Here is an 8,294-nt window from a genome sequence, read left to right as displayed (position 1 = left end):
AGTGTCAGTGTTCAGTGGTTTGGGGCGGGACAGTCTCTTTTATCTACATAGTTGAACTGTAAAACCAAGTTTCCAAATGCAGAAGAGCATGAAGGGAGTTCGTGTGATCGCAGGGAGCCCCATCTCGTTATCTAGGACTCGTTCTCATGGTGGCTCATGGGCCCCTGAGCTACATGTAGGGATAAGATTCAGAAAAAAAGCCAAACACCGTTAGTTTTTCAGATGTTGAAGCTTTCCAGGTTCTAAATAATACACAGGGAGGTTGCTATACTTTTATTGCTTTTCACTACCTTGCTTTTCCATTTTGGGCCAAAACAAAATGAAAAGATGTTTTCTTTTTTGTACGAGAATGATTTTCTCTAGCAGTAGTTGTGAGAATAAATTATGTGCAGTAACAGCCACCTATTTTTATATTAGAATGTCATTTAAAACGATTTGTTGGGGGTGACCTATGAAGAGGGAGACTAAAAACGATGAGTTTTACTGACGTCACCGGTTGAATAGTAAAGCGAAGGTAGCTCCTTTGTGAATAATATCTTAGTTTAAAAGGTGCCTTTCTGGGCACCTTTTCTTGAGCTCTATATTCAAAGGAATCTGAAAAAAAAAAAAATCTATGGAGAGGCCGTCTAGAGTGGCCAGTCACTCCTGCCATGCTGTTGAAGCTTCCTTTCCTTCACTCGGGTTCCTATCGCGTATTTCCTCGTTTATATTTGTGAACTGTCTACCTCACCTCCCCTAGGGTGCAAATTCCAGACCAGGCTTGGCGAAGAAACCCCAGTACAGGATGCGGCTCATCGTGGGCACATGGTATTTGTCGAATGAGCAAATCCATCTTGAAAACACAGTTACCCCCCTAGACTAGCCCCCCAGTTGACAGTCCTCTGGTCTTTGTTTTTGCTGCTGTTCCATCGGTCGCCGATCGATTGTATCTTTCCTGCTTCTCACTGTAGGTCTATTTATTTGCCGATGCAATTCCAGCCGTTCCCATTTGCCATAATACAGTGGAGAGCATTTATGGGACGCTGATAGGGCTGTGTTTGGTGGGAGGAGTATCTTAACTAGGTTTTGCTAACAAAGTCATAGAGTTTGTGGATTTTTAAAGGAACACGTCAGATTGGATTTCCCCCTCCCTTAAAAAAAAAGCTACATCGCCAACTTGTGTTTTCTTGAGCGGGGCAGAAAGAGGCAGGCTGTGGGACTGGTCCCTAATTTCAGGTACTCTAAAGCAAGTACGTTGAGAGGGAGGACTGAGCTCCATTGTTCTAGAGGCAACTTTTGTATCCGCTGTCTGGGGTCTGAGGAAGGAGCTCATGTGAGAACCCTGGTGTTAGATGAAGACAAACCAAGTGCGGGCGGCCCAGTAGACACCACAGTGCGGGTGGCCCAGTAGACACCACTGGATACCTGGTAGGGTGGTTAGGTTGAGGCATATGGTTACACAGGACGGGTGGTGGTGAGCTCAGGGCCGGGGACTCAGTGTTCAGTAAATATGGGTCAAATTAAATATGGGACAAGGCTGGGCCTCCAACCAGACTTGACAGCCTCGCTTCGCAACCCACATGGGGGCAGCTGGAGTCCCCGCTGGAGCGGGGAGGGTTTGGCACAGGATGTCGGGGAAAATCATTTCATTTCTTATGTGTCGGGGGATGGGAACTGAAGGGCAACAGCACATTTCTTTGAGTCCTTGGAAGACGTCTTGGCCTTCACGTGGTCATGAAATGTGGTTGCTTTTCTTAAAGGGAGGATGGATAGAAAAACTCATCTTCATGTTGGATGATTTTAACAGTGATTTGTTATTTATATCTTTCTTTCTAGCTGTGGATTTTTTTTTTCTTTCTTCTTACACTGCAAAAGAAATAGGTTCTGGCTATGAAATCCAAATCCTCACCGGGGGCAGTAAACTTTACCAAGTCGTTTGCCATGATAAAATTGCTTGTTAGCCCCACTTAACACGATCCGGGAGTTGGTAGAGACACCTTGATTTGTTCTTGTGGGGGATTTGCTTCTTAAGATAAGTCCACAATACCTAAAATGTTAAGGTGCAAATACATAGCAGAGGTACTTATTCATCAAAAAAACAAAACAAAACAAAAACAAAAACAAAAAACAAACATTTAGGAGACCATATATTCACCTCTGGGCTCAATAAAAGAGCTGAAGATATATTGTTTTATAGTCACACATTTTATTACAAATTTATCTTATTTTGTACCCAATAGAAAAGCAAGTTTGGGATCTATTTACAAGTACTATACATTTACACATATTATATACAGTTAATGAGTTTTAAGAAAATGGGCAGAGAAGCACAATATATACGGAAGATTATGCCACTGTACATGGTTCATTATCATGGCCCTTTGTGTTACTGGATCTTTGCTGTAGTAATAAATACAGTTCTATATTTACACATCTTATAAAACATCTCATAAATGTATTTTTTTTCAATTCCAAGTTAAAACATCTGATCAAAATAAACATGCTTATATAAAAATAAATCTACCTAACGGTCTTTTGGTTTGGATGTATTGAAGCTAATGTAGTATAACAGACGTTACAAATTAATCCTTTGACCTTTAGTATTTAATGATCTTGCTTCATAAGATACTTAACACCTGTATTACGTATGGGATAAGCAGAGAAGTCATGTTCCTGACATCAAGTGGGTTGGTCCAGAGAGGACACAGCTAAACCCAAGCTAAGTAAAAAGGCTACGTCACCACATCCCCGGTTGAGTCCAAAGTGGTTTCAGACATCATTGCATGGAGCTACCAGCAATGTGTGTGCGAGAAGCTTCTATGCCAGTGGATTTCACTTGTGCTGGTTTGTGTTGGATCAGTTCCTTAAGATGCACATCGGTTCGGACCACCTGATAAAGCCTCCTGCAAGGAGCCTGCACTCCCTTGAAGACCAACCAACCAACCACCCACCCACCCACCCAAACCCCTCCCAGGTTGCTCGCCGTCTTTCCCAGGTATATCCATCGCCGGCAATGGACTTTTATTCTGAGCTCTGCACCGCAAGGAGGCGACCATGAATGCGACAAAGCAGACCTGGCTCCTACCCCGAGAGCCTCGGTGGCCAGGTACGCATCTAAGCTCATGTTCCTTTCAAAGCACTTGTAGGCAGTTGTACATCAGCAGGAACCACCTGCTGATACATAAAACCTGGCGTCTCTAAGACTGACATGACTGTAGCTCGTATAGCCTTGCATTATCCACTGGGGGGGTGGGGGGGTGGGGCTGGAAGGATCCTTTGTGAGGAAGGGCAAAGGGCGGGGGGGGGGGCATTAAAAACAGAGTCCTGCGGGCCATGGTCTTTCCTTACTGCCTGTTGAGGACTGTCTTCTGCAAAGAGCTGCAACATCTTCTAAGGGTCTAAGACGTGACTGTAGGTCATGAGGCCTTGCACTATCCACTCGGGGGAGCCCTGGAAGGATCCTTTGTGAGGAAGGGCAAAGGGCGGGGCGGGGGGCGGGCATTAAAAGCAGAGTCCTGCGGTCCCGGCCTTTCCTTCCTGCCCGCTGGGGACCACCTTCCATCTAAGCGTCTTTTCGGGTCTAGGTCTTCTTTGGTGAGCAGGTGGCTCCGCCCCCGGCCCCCAAGTCGTCAGCCGGGCGGGTTGGAACCGTGGAGCGTCTTCCGGGAAGGCTTGGCGGCACCGCCCCGGGGCCCGCACAGCAGCGGCGGCGGCGGCGGCGGCCGCCCGGGGGCCGGGGTGGGGCCTGCGCTGCCCGCGGGGGCGGCTCGTCCCCACCCCCACCCCCACCGTCATCCTCCCCGCGGGGGGGGGCGGGGGCGGGGGCCGCGTCAGAGGCACGGCACGAAGGGCACGGAGGGCAGGCGGCAGCCCTGCGGGCCGGGGCGCGGCGGCGGGTCGCGGGCCGCGGCGACCAGGGCCTGCGTGGCGTCGCCGGGGGCCTGCTTGTCGGCGTCGTCGGAGCTCACGGACGCCAGGCTGGGCTCCCTGGGCCTGGGCCGCCGCGGGCCGCCCGCCGGCGCCGGCCTGAAGTGCGGGTGGAAGAGGATGTAGAGCAGCGGGTTGAGGCAGGCGGGCAGCGGCGCCAGCACGAGCAGGACGAACCTGCTGAGCTCGGGGCCCGCGGCCGCCACGCCGAGCAGCGCGCACAGGCGCAGCAGCGCGGGCGGCCAGTACAGCACGCAGTTGGCGAGCAGCAGCAGCGCCGCGTGCCGGGCCGCCGCGTCCCCCGCGGGCGCGCACAGCAGCCGCGCCGCCGCCGCGCCCATCACCGCCGAGCACGCGCCGTTCAGCAGCTGCAGCGCCGCCGCGAAGGCCGCCGGGCCCGCGCCGCCCGGGGGCAGCGCCAGGCACAGCGGGGACGCGCCCCGCGCCGCCGCCCCGAGCAGCGGCCCCGCCGCCACGGCCGCCGCCGGCAGCGCGCACAGCGGCCCCGCCCGCGCGCCCCGCGCCCCCCGCGCCCCCCGCGCGCCCCGCTGCAGCGCCGCCGCCGTGAGCACGAACACGGCCGCCTGCGCCGCGAACAGCGACACGCACGCCAGCAGCCGGCAGCCGCCGCCCTGCTCCCAGCGCGCGCCGTGCCGGGCGAAGCTGCCGAACGTCGCCGCGTCCACCGCCGCCCGCGCCGCGCTCGCCGCCCCGGTCAGCAGGTCGGCGGCCGCCAGCCAGCCCAGCAGCCGCTGCGCCGGCCACGCGCCCGCCGGGGCCCGCAGCGCCGTCCACGCCACCGGCGCGTTGCAGCCGAGCGCCAGCACCGCCACGGTCCACACGCCCACGCGCGTCAGCCAGCTGCCCAGCAGGTCCTCGCACAGCTGGAACGGGCCTGCGGGCGGGCGGGCGGGGGGAGCGGGGGCGTCAGCAGGGCCGGCGGGACCCGGAGGGAGCTCCGCCCCCAGCACCTGCACGCCGCTCCCGGGACACGGCCTCCCCCCCACCTCCACCCCCAGCACCTGGAGGCCGCTCCGGGACACGGCCTCCCCTCCCACCTTCCCCCCCAGCACCTGGAGGCTGCTCCCCCCACCTCCACCCCCAGCACCTGGAGGCTGCCCCCCCCACCCCGACCTCCACCCCCAGCACCTGGAAGCTGCTCCCTCCACCTCCCCCCCAGCACCTGGAGGCTGCTCCCCCCACCTCCACCCCCAGCACCTGGAGGCTGCTCCCCCCACTTCCACCCCCAGCACCTGGACACCGCTCCCGGGACACGGCCCCCCCCCATCTCCACCCCCAGCACCTGGAGGCCGCTCCCCTACCTCCGGACCTCCGCCCCCAACACCTGGAAGCTGCTCCCCCCACCCGGACCTCCACCCCCCAGCACCTGAACGCCGCTCCCGGGACACGGCCCCCCAGCCCCGGACCTCCACCCCGCCGCCCCCCCACCCCCTCGGCCCCTCCCACGCCCCGGTCCCCCAAGCACCTGCGGTGGCTCCCTCGGACACACGCTCACGCCCCCTCATTCCCCCACCCCGCCCCTCCAGCCCCCCCAAGCACCTGCGGCTGCCCCCCCACACACACACCCTACCCACCTTAGCCCCGCCCGCCCTTCAAACACCTGTGGCGGCTCCCTCCCCCACAGGCCACCCCCTACCACCACCCCGCCTTCCAGGGACCTCTCGGTTGCTTCCCCGGAAACCCCTCCCCGCCTCTGCCCCTCCAGGCGCCTTGAGGCTGCTCCCCTCCCCCCAAAAAACCCCTCCTCTCCCCCCTCCACTCCCCCGTCCACTCCCCCTCCCCCCTCCCTTCCCCCTCCTCCTGCCAACACAGGCTGCCCGCTGGAGCAGCTACACGCAGAGAACCGCGGGGTGGGGGGGTGGGTGGGATTTAAGTCCCTTGATCCCAGTCCCCCAGGGACGGAGGACTCGGGGCCAGCTGCAGGGCCAGCTCTCCGGGGCTTCCCTCTACATGTTTTTCTAGAATGCCTCAGGAATGTTCTGGAAGCAGAGAAAGAGCATCTCGAGGACGTACCCCACAGGAGTAGAAGAGGCAGGGTGGGTAGTGTAGAGGTGCATTTCAGGAAAACCTGGTCTCAGGTTGATAAGGACATTTGATGTCTGAGAGCAAGAGACAGGCTAGTTGTTGAAACTAAGATCTCAGCCCTTCTCGGCTGTTGTTTTCCTTTCGCCTGGCCCACCCTGTTCCTGGGACTGGGATAGCTCTGTGAGGTCCATATACAGGATTTTGCTGGTCTGTATGGACTGTTATTTGCTTTAATCAAATGGCTATTTAGGGAAGATGACACTTTAAAAAAATAAGTGATAGGGACGCCCGGGTGGCTCAGCGGTGGAGCACCTGCCCTCGGCTCAGGGTGTCATCCCGGAACACAGGGATCGAGTCCCACATAGAGGGCCCCGCGGGGAGCCTGCTTCTCCCTCTGCCTGTGTCGCTGCCTCTCTCTGTGTGTCTCTCGTGAATAAATACAAATTTAAAAAACTGATGACGTGAAGCAAGACAGCTGTATGCCAGCTCAGGCTGGATGGCCAATATCTAGGCAGATGCTCAGGTGAGGCGCCTGGGTGTCTCCGTGGGTTAGGGTCAGACTCTAGGGTCAGGCCCGCGTCGCTGTCCCTGGTGTGGTCCGGGGTCAGCGGGGAGGCGGCTCGAGAGCCTTTGCCTCCCCATCTGTTGCTCAAGGACACCCCCACCCCATGCTCCCTCCCTCCCTCTGCCTCAAATAAGTAGGTAAATAAATAAAATCTTTTAAAAACTGGCATACGCTTTTAACTACCCGACTGACTCCTCCGTTTTCACTGATCTGAGTCAAAGGTCTTCCGCAGAAACCCTATGACCGGACACTGACCCCAGGGCATGGGCGTCTCTATCCTAAAGGTCCCCACGGGAGGGATAGAAGAGCCTCGGAAGCAATTCTGCTGGGACAGGTGGCGGGTATGTCACCCCGACCTCAGGGGCAGGGCGGAGACGCTGCTCGGCTCACCTGGGGCAGGTGAGCACTGCGCCGAGTGGAGGGCTTTCAGGTCTTCCTCAAAGTCCAGCAAGAAATCTTCAAGATCCCGCTCATCTGCAGGAACGAGAAGCCCTGTAATGGGGGTTCTGGGTCTCTTGGCTGGAGACCACATCCCAGGGGAGAGAGGCCTGCATTATCCTCAAGACACGAGATGGCGCCAAGGGAACTGAAGGCCAAGGGTCCCGCGTTCCCCCCGGGGCTCTGGCTTTCTTGCAATCTATTCTGGGGATGTTCTCCTCGAGCTACTGGATGACACAGGATTCCGGGGAAACGGGGGTGAGGGAGGGAGCCCCAGGCCCCCCCCACCCACCGCCGTAGCGCCTCAGCTCTCATTCTGTTCCCTGCAGCTCACGAGGGCCCCGAACCGCACTGACCTCACACTGGGTGCCAGCCCCCCCAACACCGGGGGAGCCTCGTGGGCGAATGTTCTGGGCTGTGCTCTCGGGGCCCAAGAAGGAGAACCAGGTGCAGTGAGTTCAGCCTTTCCGGGAGATTGTGCTTAACAGAGGACCAAGCAGGACACTAGTGGTGCTCGGTTTAGCGCCTAGTTCTGCAATGGGAGCTTTCTGATCCAACACACGGCATCACTGCCCTTAAAAATAAACTCCTTGAAGAACATTGACTCTCTTGTTATCGTGTATCCTGGCACACGTGAGGCATGCTTACCTTTTTTTTTTTCCCCCTGAGTGACTATAGTAAAAATTAGCATGGATGAGGCAGGGAGCAAAAACTCAGGGAAAAACCCGAGCGAGATGCCTCCTGTGGCCTCAAACAAAAAAGCCATGGGCTACAATATCAGCTCCTTAAACTGATGCGTGTACATGAAGAAATGGTGGGGTGCCTGGGTGGCTCGGTCGGATGAGCGTCTGCTTTCGACTCCGTTCATGATCCCAGGGTCCTGGGATTGAGCCCCGCATCGGGCTCCCCCCTCAGTGGGGAGCCTGCTTCTCCCCCTCCCTCTGCCTGCCGCTCCCCTGCCTGTGCTCTCTGTCTCTCTCTCTGTGTGTCAAATAAATAAATAAAATCTTTAAAAGAAAAATAAATGAAGTAACATGCAGACAGACACAATCACACTTGCTTGGGAATCAACAGATCATTAGGGCCCAATGGAGGAGAAGCCCGTCTGTGCAACTCTGTGCAAACTTGCAAGGCTGGCAGGGAGAGGCGAGTGGGAGCCGCGTGGCGTCTCCCCATTCCCACACGTGTGGTTTCAGGGGCATTGCTGTCTGTTTAAGTAAGCTCTTACTTCAAGGGGAGCCAAGTGCCTTACAGACATTATCTCATTTCACCTTCGTGACAGATACCTCTGCGGGGGGTAGGAGGGGAGAATGTTTCAGAATTAGTTGGATAAGAAGTG

The 8,294-nt window shown here is 56.9% G+C and overlaps 1 protein-coding gene across 1 annotated transcript in view; it reads right to left on the bottom strand.

Moving 5' to 3' along the window:
* Nucleotides 1-3,761: 3,761 nt before the first annotated feature.
* LGR5 (leucine rich repeat containing G protein-coupled receptor 5) overlaps nucleotides 3,762-8,294 on the bottom strand; it is a 127,031-nt gene continuing 122,498 nt past the window's right edge. Inside the window, exons 17-18 of the mRNA XM_025476591.3 lie at nucleotides 6,908-6,991; nucleotides 3,762-4,801 (exon numbers count right to left, since the gene is read on the bottom strand). Of these exons, the coding sequence (XP_025332376.1) occupies nucleotides 3,810-4,801; nucleotides 6,908-6,991 (1,076 nt within the window). The 3' untranslated portion in view covers nucleotides 3,762-3,809. The remainder of the gene's footprint in view (nucleotides 4,802-6,907; nucleotides 6,992-8,294) is intronic.

This window comes from Canis lupus, chromosome 10 (assembly GCF_003254725.2).
Source record: "Canis lupus dingo isolate Sandy chromosome 10, ASM325472v2, whole genome shotgun sequence".
NCBI classification, from domain to species: domain Eukaryota; kingdom Metazoa; phylum Chordata; class Mammalia; order Carnivora; family Canidae; genus Canis; species Canis lupus.
The sequence above is the reverse complement of the archived record's forward strand: the minus strand, read 5'-3'. Positions and strand labels throughout refer to the sequence as shown.